We start from the raw sequence: 19444 nt of genomic DNA on the forward strand, positions 1-19444 counted from the left end.
AAAGCTTGAAGTTAGGAAGGAAGAATTCCTTTGGGGAAAAAGCAAGGTAACTTTCCAGGGGCTGAGCATTCTTTGAGATAGCCTGTCCCTAGGCACATTCACAGTGTAGTCACCTTCCCTTTTAAATAGGAGTCCCATATGATGTGAATCCTGCCTGTCTGGGTCTTAAAAGGAACTGAGGAGGGCAAAGCATGCTAAGCATGCTTGTGCAGTGTTCATTAAAATATGGAAGAAATAGCATGAATGCCAGCACAGGTAGTTCTAGGTTATTAAAAAAAAGAGTTTGGCTTGACAGATTGTGTAGAGTCAAATCACAGACTGTGGATGTGCATGTGCACAGCATGCCTTCAGATACCCCTTGTTGTTCTAGGAGTAGTTGGCAGTTGGTAAGGAAATACTCTTGGTAGTAATTTACATTTTGTGTTCTCTAATCCACTCTCCTAAAGGAACTTTTTTTTTTTTCCTCCCTGGTAAATTGTAGAGAGACCCTGGAGTAATTTAGTAGCCTGCCTCAGCTAAAATTAATTTTTGCCACAAACCCCTTCTTTCTGTGTTTTCCTCCTAAGCCTTCCATGTAATTTTTCTCAATGCCATCCAACTTCATATGTTGGGTTTTTTTTTTTTTTAATGTATGCATCGAATGGTCTGGCAGCATATTAAAATTTTCTTGTGCAATAGAACTAATCAGGATATCTTATCTAGAAAGTAAACTGTGAAAATAAAAATTTTTTTGTGCAGAGAAACACTTAGAGCAAATAGCTCTCACATGATAACTTACAATCAAGATATTCACACACCTCTAAAAAATTGAGACAAGTTAATTGAGCCATGATAATCGTGTTCTTAATTGCCATGTACAAAAATGTCATTGCCTTCCTGATACATGTGGAGCTGCTACTTAGCTTCAGGCTTTGTGTCAAGTTAACTTTTTAAGATAAATCTTCGATAACTTGCAATTTCATGTACTGGTCTCATGTTTGGATGCGGGGAAGAATAACAGACCAATTCTTAGACATCAGCCTATAAGTTGTCATCCTTTTGCCTTCATCATTACTTGCAGTACCACTGCCAAATCTTAAATAATTCTAATGTTCATGTAGTTCTCCGCTGTGTGCTTTCTGTGTTCTCAAATTGTTACCCTCTTGGTGCCATATGAAAATGTCATGTTTATTTGCCACAAAAGCAGCACAGTGAAGTCTAGAGATGTGATTGTTGTGTAGAGCTCAATAGAACTCAGCTTCTTGCTCTTCTTTTAGAAGATTGCATAAAAATATTACTGAATTTTGTCAAAACTTTAAAAAGCTTGCTTTTGGAAATTCTGGTTACTTCTAATATATGAATATTCTGGTTTGATTTTTTTTTTCCCTGTTGCCAATCTAAATTGCAGCAAAGACAACTGGTGACTGGTTGCTAAAGCTAGTATGAAGTTTGACTATTGTCTCAGATTTGAGTTTAGTCATTCCTTTTCCACGTACTAAGTATTCTTCCTCTTTTCTCAATTTTAAATGTTGTGTGATATTGATAACATGGTGCTTAATTTGCCTTGATGAACTACATCACTCACCCCATCTTTCACCATCTCAGCTCAACTCTGTGGTATGTTCTGCCCGCAGCTTACTCTGCCCGCTCCTCTGATTATCCAGGCCTCAGGAGTGGAAATATCTTAAGACTGCAGTGGTTTATGTTCTCTGTAAATTAAACTGCTTCAGCATGATTAGAGTTTGGAGCTATGCTCCTTACTTGACAACATTTTGATGTTTTTGTAGTGAGTTTTTGCTTTTTATTCTGGTAAGGTGATCTGTAGAGATGAAGGCAAGGAAGGCTGTGCTTGCAGGAATTTGTCTAAATTCCATTTCAGAGTAATTGGAAAAAGTTTTCAGAATCTCAGTTTGGATTCTGTAATTGTGATTTAGCTTTTTCTTTTATAAAAATACCATTGAAAATGATATAAAATTTTTAGCTGTTTGAAAACACTAGCATTAATTTACCACAACCTTTGTAAAAGCTTGTTTTATTTACAGTGTAGATCAGCTAGAAGAAATACAGTTGTGAGGAAAGACTTTATACATTAAAATTTTACCTTTTATTTTTATAATCCAGGTAGGTTAAGGGAAAAAGTGCTCTTTCAACAGAAGTTTTTCAAAAATTTTGATGGGCTCTCCTCAACTGTGTTTAAGGAAAGCTATCCTTAGTTTGAGATAGAAAAGAACAGCGTCAAGATCTCACATCTTCCTGAAAATAAACATTTGAACTAAATGTTTGCTGTAAGAGTGAAAAGGTGTATGTTCTTATTTTCACAAGAGCATATTCTGTAGAGAACTTCATCTTGTCTTTCCAGGTGACATAATGGAGGAAAGCAGGGATTCATTTTGCTCCTAAAATTTGCAGGTTCCATAATTCTTGGTGAAGCACAAGACAGTAAGAAAAAAAATTCAGAAAAACATTGGCCATGCGGATTCTCCTATGACTTTAAGGGATTATGGTTTTTTCCCCTTTAATGATTCCAGAAACAGCCAGAATAGGCCGCTTCTTCCATATTGTTTCATTGCTAACATCAAGAAAAAGCTTGGTTAAACACCAAGATTACTACTTCTTAGTTCTTCAATTCTTACAAGTCTCCCAGATTAGTTTTAAAACAGTATTTCTGTTCATTGATAATGTTTACATAACAGCCTAGTTTATTGTATATATAATTTTTGTGATAATACCAATACTTTTGCAGGTTTTGGATTTTATTTTTGTTTTGATTCTTATAGCACTGTCCAGTTTGACTTTAATAAACATTGTCTTGTTGTAAATGCATTGTTTATAATGAGAAAAAAATGTTTGTTTTTTTTTTGTTTTTGTTTTGTTTTTTTTTTCCTGGATTAAATGTCATATTTTAAAGTACCGTATAGAGTAAAATACTGCATGTTTGTCTCATGTAAAGTTATACCTATGTATGTGAGTGTGCACACTAATATTGTTTTCCATATCAGTTATTAAGAGAAAGAGAAGCAGATGGTATTTCAGGTAATTCAGACTGTTCTGGTTTTAGCTGAGTGGATTAACTTGGCTGGTGTTTAGAGGCCTTCCAAGTTCTCTTCAGAAATAATTTCTGGTTTTCAGATTGTGTTTAAAACAAAATTAGAAGGTTACTTCTATAGAGGACATAAATATAGAACATGTGTATTGGCCTTTAATACTCAGTGGTAAGAAAATGAATTTTTTTATCAAAAGAAATTTATGAATAAACACTGAACTTCAGTATACTGTATGCATCTCAGCCTAGCTCCATAAAATAAGGGAATGTGGATGATGCTTTAATTGCTAAGATACCAACGTTTTTTAAAGGAAAGATGAATGGATTGCTGAAAGTGCCTGACTCATCTGATTTGACTGCTGCAGTAAAGCTGAGTACTCCTCAGTTACCCGAGACTGAGAAGAGAGCTGCCTTTTGAAGCAGTGGTTGCTGCAGGCCAGGACTGGTTTAACAGATGAAATGGCCCGTTCCTTCTTCCCTGCTGTCCTTGTAGTCAGTACCTCCAACTTTCACTTGATAGACTAGCTCTTTTTAACCTCCTCTCATTTAGCTGATGGTTGGTATTGCTAGCTTCAGGCACTGGTTTAAAGTTTTGCCCCAGTCTGACTGCAGCAAAGGTTGTCAAATGGATGTGATAATTGATTGATCTTTCAGGAAAATATTAAAGTCCTCCATATTCATGTGGTCTGCCTATGAGCTGATGGGAGTTTGGCATGGAGCTTTTTACAGTTACAGATAAACCTGCTGTACCCAAACACCAAGCACAGCTTTTTCTGGGGTATATTTATTTGTGGCTTATAAGCAGAAGTTGCAGCCTGCTAGGCAGTCCTACTTCAGTGCTTGGCTTTATTTGTGTGTTGGAGCCAGCAAGGTGAAGCTATACTGTTATACTCTTTTGAAAATAAGAGTATGTATAACTGTATGCATGCTATTTTAAGTTACCTGTAAAATACTGAAGAACTTGATGGTAATATATGCCATGTGAAATATGTTGAAATTTTAAATTTCTACAGAGGCAGTTTTTGAAATACAGCCTAACTTGGCAGCAATAGAATCATGAAATGCATGTTATATTAAATATTTTATATTGGATGTATGTCAGCAGTATCAGAATTGCTATGCTTGTAACTTTTATAGGTGTAGGTAGACATCTATATACTAATATTAAGCAAATTTAATACCTATTTCTCCAATTATTTTTGTTAATACACCAATTAACTAGTATTCTGCTATAGTGTGATACGTATTTGTTGATTTACAGACAGGTTTATTTTGCCAGAAAAAGTTTAATGTTTTAACTAGTCATATGAAACAGTTACAAGAAAGAAGTATGTATTTAGAATAGTAAAATTACAAAACGCAGGTTATGCCCATTTAAAAAAAGTATACACAGAGGCATGTCTGTGTAAAAGTCATATAGTGCTAAATATGTAAATTTTTACATACAATGTACATCTGTATAGAATATGGCTTAATGGACTATATTAACATGTTTGCTAGAAGGCTGTCTAGGTAGAATATGACTTCTAGTTCAAATATGTTTGGAAAAAGTATGCTACTTTCAGTGATGTCTAGTCATTTAGTTCAAATAACATTGTAATTTTAGAAAAAAATATTTGTTAAACTCTAAGTTTGTTAGCTTGTAAATACTTTTCCAGAATATGAATTTAGCAAAGTTATGCTTATTTACTTTTAATAGAAGGAAGTATATCTTATCCAACATTGTGTAAAGTAGCAAACAGGGTGATTTTTTACCTCATTCCTTCTTTGTGCTATCAATTTTTTGAAGCTAGTATTTTATTAATTGAATTTCTGTTTTCTTCTAGCTGACAGCACGATCACTGCCTTCCATACAGTCTGATGAGAGACTACAACCTCTGCTTAATCATCTCAGGTATCATAAACTGAAAGCATGAGTGTATTCTTCTGTACAGATTAAAATAATTTCAGTATTAGAGTGTTTTTTTCAGATGCCTCATCTGTGCTTTGACTGGAAAAAAAACCAACCCTGAAAGCATCTCTTCAACTTAACAAACCTTTATAAATTACATGAAATATAATTTACAGAGCTGGTATTGCTTCTAAGTAACAAGAAAATATTTGTAGCTTTTATAGAAACTTTTTTATAGTAAGGGAGAAGTCATTAAGTTTCTCTGAACAAAACAGATTCTAAATTATACTGCTGAAAGTATGGACCTTCCCTGTTGCAAATATTTTATGCTCTGTGATCTTTTGGAAGATTTCTCCATCACTGTCATTGACAAATGGAGTCCCATTTTGTTCTTTTAATGGACCTAAAGAGAGCTGAAAATGCGAACCGCTAAGAGTGCTCAACAACACAGTTGAAATAGCCTGCCTTTCCCTTAGTCGTATACAGTATATAGAAGCTTAATACTTCCTTTGAATGTGTTTGGGGATGAAGAGTAAGAAAAAAATACCTTCAGGTTAAGCATAGATCTGGACTCTTTATTATATACAGGAATGCTTTTTACCACTTTATATTGTTTGGGAAAGTTTTCTTATTATGGTAGTATGCTGGAGGACAAAGGCCATACAATTAGAGGGAGATGCATTGGCTTGGAATCACTGAATAATTTAGCTTGGAGTGAACCTCTGGAGATCATTTAATCTAGCCCTTACAGCAAATCCAGTTAGATCAGGTTGCTCAGGTGTTTATTTAGTTGTATTTTTAATATCTCTAAGGGTAGAAATTTACTTAGATATTGAATGTCAGTAGTGAAAGCTCTGTTTTTGAACACATACAGCTTTGCACTGAGATCACTGAAATGGTGTTGGATGAATTAGAAACAGAGGCAGTGAGGCTCTATCGTGACAGCACTGCACTGGATTTAGGATCCGGATCTAGACAGCATGCTCTCTATTTCCTGTGGTGCTCGAGGTATCTGTGCCCAAAACCCAACATTGTATTTTGATTAAAAAGAAAAACAACCAAAAAACAACCCTCATAATTTATATTACATAGGAACAGTTTCGTAGTTTGCTTTTAATGTAAATCAGAATAGGAAAAATAGCTTTCATTGTATCTCATTTACATATGATTGAATTTTGTTCAAGATCAGCGAATGGAAAGAAGTATTGTGATGTAGCTGTTACGTAGCTGGTTAGGGGATACTTCTGAATGCCAATAACCTATGTTTTTATTACCATACATCTTACTGGAATTTAAAAAAATGTGCCTCAGTGACATACCTTTCTCCATTTGAAGCTAAAGAACAATTAGGTTAGCTTTTTATAAATCGTGCATTTTACTAGTCATTACTGAGAAATTTGAAATTTCTTTTGATACATGCTGTGCATCTATGTAAGTGGAACAGCCTTCACTATCACAGCAATCACAATCCTCTGGGTTTTTTTTTTTAATATGGGAAAAGGAAAGGTTGCAAAAAAGCTAGTTCAACATCAACTATTTTAACAGGGATATTGTATCCTACATTTATGCAAAAAGGTATTTTTTGCAAGTTCTTATGTTAACTTGGATATGTATGTTTAATGACTGGTAAGTTACTTCCATTTTGCTTATGTAAAAATGGAGGGGCTATTCCAAGTGCATTTTGTCACCCATTGAAAAACTACACAAATGCTTCTGAGCTGCCTTTTTGGAAGTTCCTTTAAAACAGACAAAAGACAACAAACCTTACAACTTGAAAAGCAAGTTCTGGCAGTGGATGGATGACTAAATAGGTCTTCTCTGTTATTTATTTCTTTGAATCTGTGATTTGTTTTTCCTTCAGCTTGCTCATAAGAAAGAAGAATATTAGTTGTAGGATTTTCCTTTACCTTCATTGTGTGAATTCTTACAGTAGTGTTTTTTATTTCTGGCATATGTCAGTAGAGCTTTACCACAGGACCAAAATCTTACACAGAAACATATGAAAAGAGCATACAATTGAAGGTTACAGAGCATTGTTTGGTTGTTAATGCCCCACACATTTTTTGACAGCTTTTCATATCTGCTTGTGACTTTTAAATTAGCTAGTCGTCAGAAAAGGTCATTTTACTGTGGATTATGGCTGCATAGATATTTTAATCCATGCCCATTTTTTTAAATGGACATAATTTTTTTTAAATTACACTGTTCTGGGCTAAATATGTATTTTATCTGTGACTTAGGTCCTCTTTTTGTCCTATTCTGTTTCATTGGTCCTTTCTAATATTAATTGTACTAGACCAAAAAAAGAGAGCATTTTTAGTTAAAATGTTAAAATATTTGATGCAAGATTTTGTTTAGAGATTTTGCATGCTCACAGTAGGAGATTTAAATTGCCAGAACTTTAGCAATTTAATAGAAATGGAAACTTTTATGTCTAAATGCATAAAAAACCCACTTCTGCAACTCCTGCTTTCAAAGGAATTTATATGGGTTTTGTGATAAAACTCCAGGGTTGTAACACTCTATTGCTTAAAATCTTCAGCATGGTTAATTTTGAAGATAGACAAAAGCTGTCGCATGTAATCCCATGAAACTACTATAGGACTGTGCCTGTACATGACTTATAAGGAGAAGCTGAGTTGGTTTTGCTTAGTCTGGCAGAGAGGAGGCTTAAGGATGATCAAATAGCAGCCTACAACTGAAGGGCAAACATTGCAGTACTGGAATTCTTGATGGTGCCAGAAGATGTAACAAATGACAGTGGTCACATATAACAGCTTGGGAGGTTCACATCAGACATTAGGAAGAATGCTTCTGCTAGAATGATAGGTGCGGCAGATTGCCCAGAGATGTGGAATCTTAGTTTGTGGACATTTTTAGGATGCAGCTACAAAAAGCTATGTCTCACATGACTAGTCTTGGTGGTAGTTCCAGTGGAAGTGGGGTATGGAATTAAATGGCCTTCTGACTTCCTTTACAACCAATATTTTGTATGATTATGTTAGTTCTGTCTCCAAATGATAGTTCACAAGGTTGATACAGAAACCAAGTGTTTTACAAGACTGGATTTTTTTTTTAATGGATGATGCAATCAGGCATGTTCCCCCTCTTTCTCAGAGGGTGCTCATCTCACAAGCAAGTAAAGAAGAATGCACACCTTAATGGACTAGTGTCACATACTTTTCTTAATATCTACAAAGTGCCCTACATATCCTTACTAAATCTCATGATATACTAACACATCTGTGAATGATACAGTATTTATCAGAACAGTCCTACAGCTGTTTATTTGAAAGACGTAGATCCCTGTTGTGGTTTGAGCTCAGAAAGCACCTGAGTACCATGTAGCTGCTCACCCACCCCTTCACCCTCAGGGAATGGTAAGGAGGAAGTAAATCAAAAGGCTTGGGAATAGAGGTAGGGGCAGAGAGGGATGACTCATTATGGTCATGGGCAAAAGACAAGACTCCTTAGGGGAGGAAAAAGAACATCAATTTAATTCAAACACTAACAACAAAGCTTAACAAAACAGAGTAGGACAGTGAGAAATATAACCACATCTTAAAAGCACCTCCCCCCCCCTTTCTTCCTGGGCTCAGCTTTGCTCCTACTTTGTCTACCTCTTCCCTGCAGCATCGAATGGGGCAAGGGATGAGGGTGTGTGGTCAGTCCCACCACTCCTTCCCCCTCAAGGACTCCTCCCACTCTGCCTGCTCCAGCGTGGTGTCCCTCCCATGGAAGACAGTCCTCCATGAACTTCCTCTGATGTGAGTCCCTCCCACGGACTGCAGCTCTTCCTATGCTGCTCAGGCATGGGTCATACCTACGTGTTGCAGTCCTCCCAACGTTGAACTACAACAATGTGGCTTCCCTCGAAGTCCTGGCCTTCTCTGGGCACAGCCACCTGCTCCGGTGTGGGGCCCTCCATGGGCTGCAGGTGGGCATCTGCTCCACTGGTGGTCTCCATGGGCTGCAGGGGCACAGCGTGCCTCTGCTCTGGTGCACCTTCGTCCCCCCCCCCCCCCCCCCCCCCTCCTTTCTTCCACTGACCTTGGTGTTTGCATAGGTATCTTCCTCACAACTCCAACTCCTCCTCCTAGGTTCGCCTGTGTTATGACAGAGGCTGGCATCCATCACTAATTGGCTTATCCTTGGCCAGAGGCAGGTCCAGCTTAGAGCCAGGGGAGCTTCAAGAAGCTTCTTGCAGGGGACCAGCTCCCTTCCCCGCTACCAAAAACCACACCACACTCACAAATCCAACACAATCCCACTCCTGGGAACATTGATATGGTAGAAGTTTCTTCTTGGTCAACAGTGGTGTAAATGTATGTATTGATCTTTAGTGGCAAGATATGTTTAGAAAACTTTTGCTAACTAAGATTTTGGATTTTTAGAAAGACAGTTTTTAAGTGATTGAGTCAGTCTGAATGGTGAGAGACAAGAATTTATATACAGAGGTAAAATAAAACTTTTTAAAAGTAAAAAGTGAAGACATTGCTGCTTGCATTCCAGTCAACCACAGAAAGAAGTTATGAAGAACTGTAGATATTTCTAGGTGATTAAGAAGCTTGATCAGGATCAGGAAGTAACCTCAGAAGCCACGTTGAATAAAAGAAAGGATGAATCCAGAGTAAGAGCTAAAACTGGAAGCAAAAAGAAGAGAAGAAAGTGGGTGTGATCACAAGCCTGGTTGGTTTGTTTTGTAATGTGTTTTCAAATTAGCTGTAGGAAGCTGTTTGGCAACATTTAATGACATGAAAAAATGAGAACACAGAAAAAAGGATTTTTTTTTTTTTTTTCCTCAAGATTGTTGATAATTTTAAATAGAAATGTAGAGAAAATAATGGCAATCTGTGGAGAAAAAGTGTTTTCTTATGATGAAATCAAGGGACCTGCGAAATATCTACTATAGAAAATCAGAAGACCTGGCACCTAAAATGGCAAATCCAAAAGCTCTAGTCGCTTGAGCTCCTTGGGACAGGAATCCAACAGCTGAGCTGCTTAATGCCACAGAAGCACTGTTGGCCTCTTTATGCCCAGCTGCAATCTGCCACATATTCTGGATGACTCTTTTTCAGAGCACAGCCTTTGAAGGTGGTTTGTATGGCTCAGCTCACTGGTGAGTGGTGTCAGGTATCAAAAAACTTGAACCTTGCAAAGATCATATGCTACTTTTTAATGTAAAAAATAAGCAAACATTTCTGAAAAACTTTTCCTGTTTGCTTACCATACTGAGAACATTTGAGCTTCTCAGAGTCCAAAAAGTATTTCTTCTCCTTCCTAACCCCGCACCCCATTGTCTTGGCATTGGGACTTCTGTCCTTGCACTAAAGTTTCCTACCAAGTCCAGATGTAATGGTCAGCAAGATTCAGACAGCATGTTCTCTTTTTAGCAGTAACTTCTGAAGTCTGTCTTTGTTCACCTACTGTATAGGAAAATTGTTGTGTCTTCTCTTTGGGCCTCCCCTTCACAGGCCAGTTCTTTCTATGGATGCTAGGAATAAGTGGTTTTCTTTAGCTTAGCCATGTTTTTCAGTATTGTTATGATTCTAATATGTTCTATAGGGTACAAGCAGTGATTGTGGTAAAGTGATCTGTGATCTAAAGTGGTAAATCTGAAGTGATTATGGTAAAGCAGCTTAAAAAGTTACCAGCACGCATCCTGGGATGTGATAACTGACTGAATGGTCATTTGTGTAATTGTTTGTTTTTTTTTTTTTTTTAAAAAAAAGTTGCCTAAGCAGCAGCTGTTTTCTGTTCTATGCTTTGATTGTAATATTTTTAGGACTGGTTTTTGTTTATAGTTTGCCTAAGTAAAGTGATGCAGATCTGGTTCTACAAGTAAATTTAGATACTTTTTTAGTAGAATCAGTAGTAATAGACATACACAGCTCAAATACTTTTAATTATTTATCCATTGTTGTGTAATTAAAAAAAAAATCTATTAAGTACGGTAAGTTTGCCTGGTGCTTTAATGTGTGCAGAAATAAGACTAAAGAATGAATGAATGAATGCATGTATAATTAAACAAATTATTTGTCCAGTAGTAAAATCAACTCTTACTCTTTTCACGCTTTACAGTATTGAGATGTCACAAAATAATCTGTAGCACCTAGTGTCATAATTGAGCTAAATTCCTTTTCTTCTGGAGGTAACCTCTGTATGCCTTCAGAAGATTTAAGAAATGGTCTTTAAGTTCCTTGTACTATCTCTCTTGCACGAAGAAATTTGTTCTTACCCAGACTTTTCAATCTGATGTTTGGACCAGTGTGCTGTATCCGAAGCCCCTGTTGGCTGCTTTGCCTGCTGTACTCTCAGCTCTTGAGTTTGGTTGCATTCTGCTCTAAGCATTTCTTTTGGCTTATTCTGAAGCCCTGCATAAAAAGCTGGGCATTAAATGCTTCTGTTTGATTTGCAATTACATTGGTGATGATGTCTACATGACTGTCTCTGCTATAGTCTAGGGTTACTTGAATTTAGCTCAGGTATCAGAAGTAGCTTCATTGCAGTATGGATGAAAGATGAGGCAGCACTTGCAAAGTCCTGCACAATTTTGGTTAGATAGCAACTGTCAGGAGTTAACCTGTGTTTGTAAGTCAGTACTGCAGTAAAAGCCTTCCCAACTTTTTATTGGTACACTCAATTAGTTTTTGAGTTTATACTTTTCCCTCACTGTATATGTTCATAGTGATACATTAGTTTGTTTTGTTTGTTTGTTTTTAAATGCTATACAAGTAGCAAAGTACAGGAAGTTTTTGATTACCGGAAGATAGCAAAAGTGAACCCTGCTTTCACAAAGAGTAAAGAGAAGGATCCAAGAAACTATAGTCTGGTCAGCCACATCTCAGTTCCAGACATATGAAGGACAAGAAGGTGATCATCAGTGGTCAGCATGGATTTGTGAATGGGAAATTATGCCTGACTGACTTCATAGCTGGTCATTTTATCATAGAAGTCTAAATGGATAGGGGGTAAGCAGTACAAGTTGTTTATATTGACATTAGCAAGGTTTTGACATTGTCTCTTGGTAACATCCTCATTGACAACTGATGAAGTATGGGCTAGGTAAATGGACAGTGAGATGGACTGAAAACTGGCTGAACTACTGTGCTCAAAGATTTGTGATTAGAGGCATTAAGACCAGTTGGAGGCTAATCACTAGTGGTGTACCTCAGGGATCAATACCAGGTCCTATATTTAGCATCTTCTTTAATGTCCTAGGTGATGGGCTAGAGTGGGCACTCTGCAATTCTAAGATGATACCAGGAGTGGTTTACATCAGATGGGTGTGCTGCCTTTCAGATGGACTTAGGCTGGAGAAATGGGGTTACGGGAAACCTATGAAGGTCAACGAAAGGAAATACCAAGCTCTACATCTGGGGAGGAATAACCCCATGTACCAGTGTAAGCAGAGGGCTGAATGGCTGTGAAACAGGGTTGAGGAAGAGGACCTTGGGGTCCTGGTGGACAACAAGCTGACTGTGAGCCACCAGTGTACCCCTGCAGTAAAGAAGGCTAATGCTATCCTGGGCTGCATTAGGAGGAGTGCTGCCAGCAGGTCAAGGAGGTGATCTTTCCCCTCTGCTCAGCACTGGAAACATCACATGAAGGGCTGTGGCCAGTCCTGGGCCTCCCCAGTACATATGACGAGAGGCTGAGAGCTGAGATGGTTCAGCCTGGAGGAAATAAATTTCAGGAGGGTGTGTGTGTGAATCTTAGTGACGTGTATAAATACATGTCTGATGAGGGAGAGTGAGAAGAGTCTCACTCTATCTTCTTTAGTGGTATCCAGTGATAGGCCAGGAAGCAATGGGCAGAAACTGAAATACAGAAGATTCCGCTTAAACACAAGACAACACTTTTTTACTGCCAGGGTGGTCAAACGCTGGAACAGGTTGCTCAGAAGGTTATAGTGTCTCTCCTTGGAGATGCTCAAGCCCCAGATGGATGAGATGCTAATCAACCTGCTCTAGTTAACTGTTTTGAGCAGGGGATCGGACAAGATGTTCTTCAGAGGTCTCTCTCAGCCTTAATAGTAGTGTGATCCTGTGATCTGAGTTCTGAATCACCCTTCCACCTCCTCTTGGATAAAGGGAGGGAGGGTTTCTTTACCATGTTGACTGTAATGTTGGTTTTATAAATCTTAATTACTTCAAATACTGTTTGTTGATTTTGCCTAATACAAAATACTTACAACCCTTAATTGGTAAAATAATTTCTTTCTAAATTTGTAAACTCAAAAGAAATATTTTTTTGAACAGTTTTAAATGGTGCTTTGTTTTTCAGCCATTCTTATGTTGGCCCAGATTACAGCGTGCAGAAGAACACTGGAAAAATTTCTCTAGAACAGATTGATGCTGTAAGTCCTCTATGCTTATTGAGCTGTATTGTATGTTGATATGTAACTTTTAGAATTTAAATACTCTATGTACAGAGAACATATAAAGCCTTTATCTTTTTTTGATTCATACTTGCTTTGTAACTCTTGAGAACTACTTGAATGAAATTGTGGTAAAGTTTAAAATGGAGCAGAATTAACGGAAAATGCATCTCATCAGAATTTAGCTATAACAAATTGCTTAATTTGCTGCTTAATTTTGTGTACTTTCACAAATACCTCATGTAATTATAAACTGAGTTTAACAAAATTTTCTTATTTAATAATTTTGCGGCATAATGATGTTCAGCTTATGATTATTGTGTTGCAACGTTAGTTTTTTTCAGTGCTGGTTTTTTGACTTACAGAAGGGTTTTTCAAAACAAGGAGGTAAATAAAATGGATTGTAAAACCACCTCAATGGTGCAGAGACAACTAAAACCATATTACAACTCCTTTATCTGAATTTTAGGAATCGTTTATGTTTTCAGTGTCCATCTTAACCATGACAGTGTTCCTTTGGGAGTGAATTCCACAACATGACTCATGTTATAGATAAAAATACAAAGCCCAAGTAAACTTGAATGTTATAGTTTTTTCTCTGAGATCTTGCTTTGTAAGAAATGGTATTCTTCAGGGAAAAAACCTGCAGATCAGTTGTAATGGATTTTACTCCTGCTCGTAGTTTTTCAGAGTCTTTAAAAAACCCAAGCAATCCTCCTGCCTGCTTCCAACCCCAGAATAATCTAACAAAGGTCACCTTGCCATTCCAGAACCTAAAATAAGGAAGAAGCAAGAAAATTGGAGTCATAATGGAACTGTGGATATGTTTTTCCTGATGGCAATTAAATTTTTCTTACTTTGTAACTGAAAATAATTCTGATACTACCACCTGTATTAATCTGTCCTTGAGATTTTTTTCTTGAGATGGTTATTGGATATGATAGCTTAAGGACACACTTGTGTTACCCAAGGTACTTCACACATGAATATCTTTTCTTCTAGCCATTGACATTGTCAAGTGGAGCTAATTAATAATCATAATAAGCATATATTCTACAAATTAAATGATCGTTTTGCCTTAAACACAAATTCTTCTCTCGACAGCTTTCTGTGAAATCTTTCCCCCTTTGCATGCGCCAGCTGCACAAAGCCCTACGTGATAACCATCATCTCCGTCATGGAGGCCGTATGCAGTATGGACTGTTCTTAAAAGGCATCGGCTTGACTCTGGAACAGGCACTGGAATTTTGGAAGAAAGAATTTATCCGGGGAAAAGTGGATGCAGACAAGGTAAAAATATCTAAATATGTGAATGTGAGGATGTAGTTAATGTGTACATTGTGCTACTTATTTGGATAGATGCTTGTTAAAGTAGATTATTGAGCAAAAGGCACAGTAACATCTTTTAAAGGTAGGGTTTTTTTCTTTCTTTGCTTATGATTTTATTCATTTTTTTGGTCGTTCTCCTGAAGCATGGGGGGAAAAAAGGCAAGCCACAAAGAGGCTTTTTATAGATGAGGACTAGAAAAATCTTACATTACTTCTAAATCACTAGGAAACCAATGTCCTTTATCAAATACTGGCACTATGTCACCAAGTAGGTAAGTGACCACAAATGGTTCTATCTGGAAGGCAAGGTTAGCTTTTTTTTTTGTTTAATTAAAAAGAATAAATTAATCGGACAACTGTGTGTGAGGTGAGCTTACCTTAGCAAATTTACAGTCTAAAAAAAGAAACTGGAGGTGAATGAAGACAGAAGAATCTGTTCAAGGAAATAGTAGGAAAATGCGGTTCAGTGCAATGGGCAATATTATTCCCTTCCAGTACTTAAAGGGGGCCTACTGGTAAGATGGGAAAGGACTCTTTATCAGGGAGGGTAGTGTAGGATGAGGGGTAATGGTTTATAACGGAAAGAGGTGATTCACGGAAACAGGCTACAACTCAAATAGAGTTATAAAGCAGGTATGTTTACTCCGGTGCTGGGGTGCAAGGGGATTTCTCCACAAACCTTGCACACCAACAGCACAATTTACAAAAACTTGGAGTGGATATACATATTCATTGGATTACATAAAACAAGTATACATATGCCTTAGTAAGGCTGGGTTAGTTCGAAAGGCTGATGTCAGCAGTTTGTTGTCTTTGCTCCTGTGCATTGCCTCCAGGTGGTCGTCTTCAGGGGTCTTTGGGAGGAAGGCTTACAGTCTTATTCACCTTGTACTTTGGCTCGGAGTGTGCGCATATTCTCTTATCCAATTTCTTGAATAGCGAGTGGTTCCCGCTGGTTTACCACCTCTATCTTATCTAAAAGCACCAGTATATTAGTTTCTACCACCCATATATGGCTATCTCTCCACTACAAAGACTAAACTAGTTGGAGCACATCTGCTTTCCAAAGACATGTTTCTTATTTTTGCTGAACGTTGCAGTTCTTGGTAAGTTTCCACAGAAAACTGCTTTGTTTTGATGAACACAGTAGTCCTTGGTAAGCTTCCACAGAACAGTCAGGGCAAGCAGGATTATTAAGCAGTATTAAGAATCATTATAAGTTGCTATAAATAAATAAGTTACAAAGCAGGTGATCATTTCCTTGTATCAGAGGGTAGATTTAGATTAGATATAAGGAAGAAATTCTCTACTGTAAGTGTGGTGAGACACTGGAACAGGTTGCCCAGAGAAGTGGTGGATGCCCTTTCCCTGAAAGTGTCCCAGGCCAGGTTGGACGGGGCTTTGAGCGACCTGATCTAGTGGAAGGTGTCCCTGCCCATGGCAGAGGGGTTGGAACTGGGTGATCTTTAAGGTCCTGTCCAACCCAAACCAGTCTGTGATTCTATGTTATTATTCTATGACTGACATACTAGTCATTGATCTAACCCTTGCTAATATTTTTCAGAGTATCATGAGTGAGGAAAGTGTAACATACATGTGCTGTCTCTTTAAGAGCATGAAAAATGTGTATTAATGTTTGGAGGTTTGTGACCTGCTCCTACCTTGAACAGGCAAGGTAGAATCAAGCAAGCTTCCACTTTAATCCATCTCTGCCTAGCCCATGGTATGTGTTAGAATAGATGTTTCAGACCTTAGGTCCGTTTTGTTTGAACTGTGTTACTTGGCATTTAATATTGTGAAATCTCAACTTTCCAGAGTACTGTGAAGTATTTTGGAGTGTTTGGTGGTCAGCCTTTTGCTAGCTTAGGTTCTCTGGCACATGGCTATTTATACAAGATACAGGGCAAAAAGTAGTGCTGGATACAGTGAATTTCTTTCAAGCTGTGGAAGTTAGATCAGATATTTTTGGGAAGGGAAAAGGGATTTGAAGGTATGATTTGAGTGAGTACCTAAATGTCTGTAAATCTAGCTCCTTAAATGGGATGTGATTTAAGAGGAGATATGTATTTTGTTAAAAAAGAACAATCCAAAATTCATTCTCTTACAAAGGTTTCAAGAAAGGATTTGGAGAGGTAATAACTTAAATTTTGCAGTTGAACACCAATTAATTACTAGCTGAATTCAGGAAAATACAGACTTTTCCCTTGTAATTTCTTGTGCTTAAATGAAATTGAAAGAATAAAAACAAGCTATCAGAAACAATAACAATGTAAACATTTATTATTTCTGTTTTAAAAAAATATTATGCTAACAAGTCTGATTCCACCTACTTGTGCTTAGACCCTAGGTGTATGGACACGTATGAACACATGTATGCACCTTGGATCCTGTTCTCAGTCACAGGATTATGACTTTGTACTATAGCATCACTCTTGATAGGCCCTAGAAATAAATGAAGTTTTATGGTCCTTTGTTTAGCTTTGAATGTTAGAAAGCATATTGTGAATTAAGCAAGGGGTTCTAGTTACTGCATTTCTCACAAGCAAGCTGCTATTTCCATGTAGTTTTTGTTCAAGTTCTAAAGAACCAACTTCAGTCTGGGGTAAAAAAAAGTTCATTTTTCACACCTGTAACTGAAATCAGTGGCCTGTGGCTTTTCATGTAAAATGTCATATAATGTTTAATGTCCTTAAAAAAAATGAAGATTAATATAATTCTTATTGGTACTTTCTTTTGACATTTTTATTTTCTGACACTAATGCCGTTGTTCCTTTCCTGTGGAGTGGAAATAATTATACTGTTTTGTGTTACCAGAGCATTGTGAAGATAAGTGCATGATACTTGCTGAAGACTAAGGTTAATTATTTCTTACTGGCTGTTGTATTGCAAAGAGGGAGTGTTCAATTTGCTGCAAATGGTTATGGTTTCAAAATTGTGTGATCACATTTGTCTTTAATGGCTGCAACATTTATGTCAATTCTCAATCCAAGAATTCTTGGCACACAACTTCAGTCTTCAGCAAGAAGGAAGTTACCTTGAACACATCAGCAGTGCACTGGAGTGCCTACTACCAGGCTAAGCATAAGCATATGGAAAATTTGCACCAGAAGGCACTACTCCTGTGCACTGATGTGGACACATTCCAAGGCTGATTAATAAAACCACTGTAGGAAAGTTTTTAAAGAAACAATATTTTACTTTGAGAGAGGAATCTATAAAGTATGTTGTAAGTGAAGTGTGAAACCATGTATTCCGTGGGGAAAAAAACCCCAGGAATCAAGTGCCTACAAAGAAAGCACTGAAACTGGTAGAACTGCTCTGTTAGGGGAGAGAATGATCATGTACTGGCATGTTCACAATAGGGACAAATGCAGAGTGCAAAATTAAAGATGTTTTTTCTTTAGGAACTGTAATTAAAATTACACTGCAAATTGCTGGTCTAAGAGTGCCTAAATGGTAAATTATTGTTGTTCAGATGATAAGCTGTCAAATGGTGGTAGATGTGTTACTTCTGACTGAATGCTTATGCCAGCTGGCTTCATAACCTCAGTGTTATTTTAAGGCTGGTTTGTTTTTTCTATAAAATGTAATCTTACTCTAAACAGATAATAATTCCTGTATGTTCTTTCACATCCTGTTCAGGTTGCTTAAAATATGTCCTGTTCCCACCCCAAAAGAGAGTGGGGTAACTCCAGGATGCTTTTAAAATACTTGAAACAAGAAATTAATAAGGATAATCAAGATGAATTAAGTAATTACAGTACTGTTGTGAAAATGCTCTTGATAGCTGAAAATAAAATTATCTTATAGTGGAGATTACTTGGCTGTTACTGTTTTCAGATCTATTTGTATTATTAGACTGTGAATGTGAAATCAGAGACTCAAGATGATGTGGTGTTTAGAACAAAGGAAAGAATGAAAGATGGATCGGTTTGTTCAAGGCATTGTTCAGTTACTTCTTTAGCTAATAGCCTGTGTCATGGTTTAACCCCTGCTGGCAGTTGAGCACCAAAGCACCACACAGCCACTTGCTCGTTCTGCATCCCCCAGTGGGGTGAAGGTGGCAGTTGGGAATAGGGAGGGAAAAGTAAAACTTGTGAGTTGAGATAAAGACAGTTTAATAGGACAGAAAATGAAAGGAAAATAATGATGATAGTAATAATAATAATAGAGTATGCAAAACAAGTAATGCACAACACAGTTGCTCACCACCTGCTGACTGAATCTCAGCTCATCCCTGAGCCATGTCCCTTCCTCAGCCAGTTCCCCTCAGTTTATATACCGGGCATGATGTCATACGGTGTGGAATACCCCTTTGGCTCATTTGGGTCATCTGTCCTGGCTGTGTCCCCTCCCAGTTTCTTGTACCCCACTCCCCACCCCCCCTCCGCCTCTGCTGGCAGAGCAGCATGAGAAGCTGGAAAGTCCTTGACTTAGCGTAAGCACTGCTCAGCAACAACTAAAACATCAGTGTGTTATCAACAGTATTCTCATCCTAAAACCAAAACACAGCACTGTACCAGCTACTAGGAAGAAAAATAACTTTATTCTAGCTGAAACTAGGACAGGCTGGAATCAACATTTTGATACAGATGGGTGATTTTAAGGCAGCCCATCACTTTCTGCTTTCCTTTGCTTCATATATACTTGTGATATATATTCTTAGCAGTATTTGGTGCATGGTGGCACAAAATGCTCTCTTCTAGTACTCTGATTTACCAGCAGAGACAGTTTCTAGTTGTGCACTTCTGTGCTGAAAAGCAGTATCAATTGTAATTTGATATTGCACTGATTTTTATTATTGTTGCATATGCTGCTGAAG

The 19444-nt window shown here is 37.5% G+C and overlaps 1 protein-coding gene across 2 annotated transcripts in view; it reads left to right on the top strand.

The window, feature by feature from the left end:
* PRIM2 (DNA primase subunit 2) overlaps window positions 1-19444 on the top strand; it is a 123820-nt gene that overhangs the window by 65974 nt on the left and 38402 nt on the right. For both annotated transcript variants that reach the window (XM_074922490.1, XM_074922497.1), the window contains 3 exons: window positions 4849-4916; window positions 13200-13272; window positions 14398-14583. In XM_074922490.1, coding sequence (XP_074778591.1) covers window positions 4849-4916; window positions 13200-13272; window positions 14398-14583 — 327 coding nt within the window. The remainder of the gene's footprint in view (window positions 1-4848; window positions 4917-13199; window positions 13273-14397; window positions 14584-19444) is intronic.

Source organism: Athene noctua, chromosome 1 (genome assembly GCF_965140245.1).
Source record: "Athene noctua chromosome 1, bAthNoc1.hap1.1, whole genome shotgun sequence".
Taxonomy (NCBI): Eukaryota; Metazoa; Chordata; class Aves; order Strigiformes; family Strigidae; genus Athene; species Athene noctua.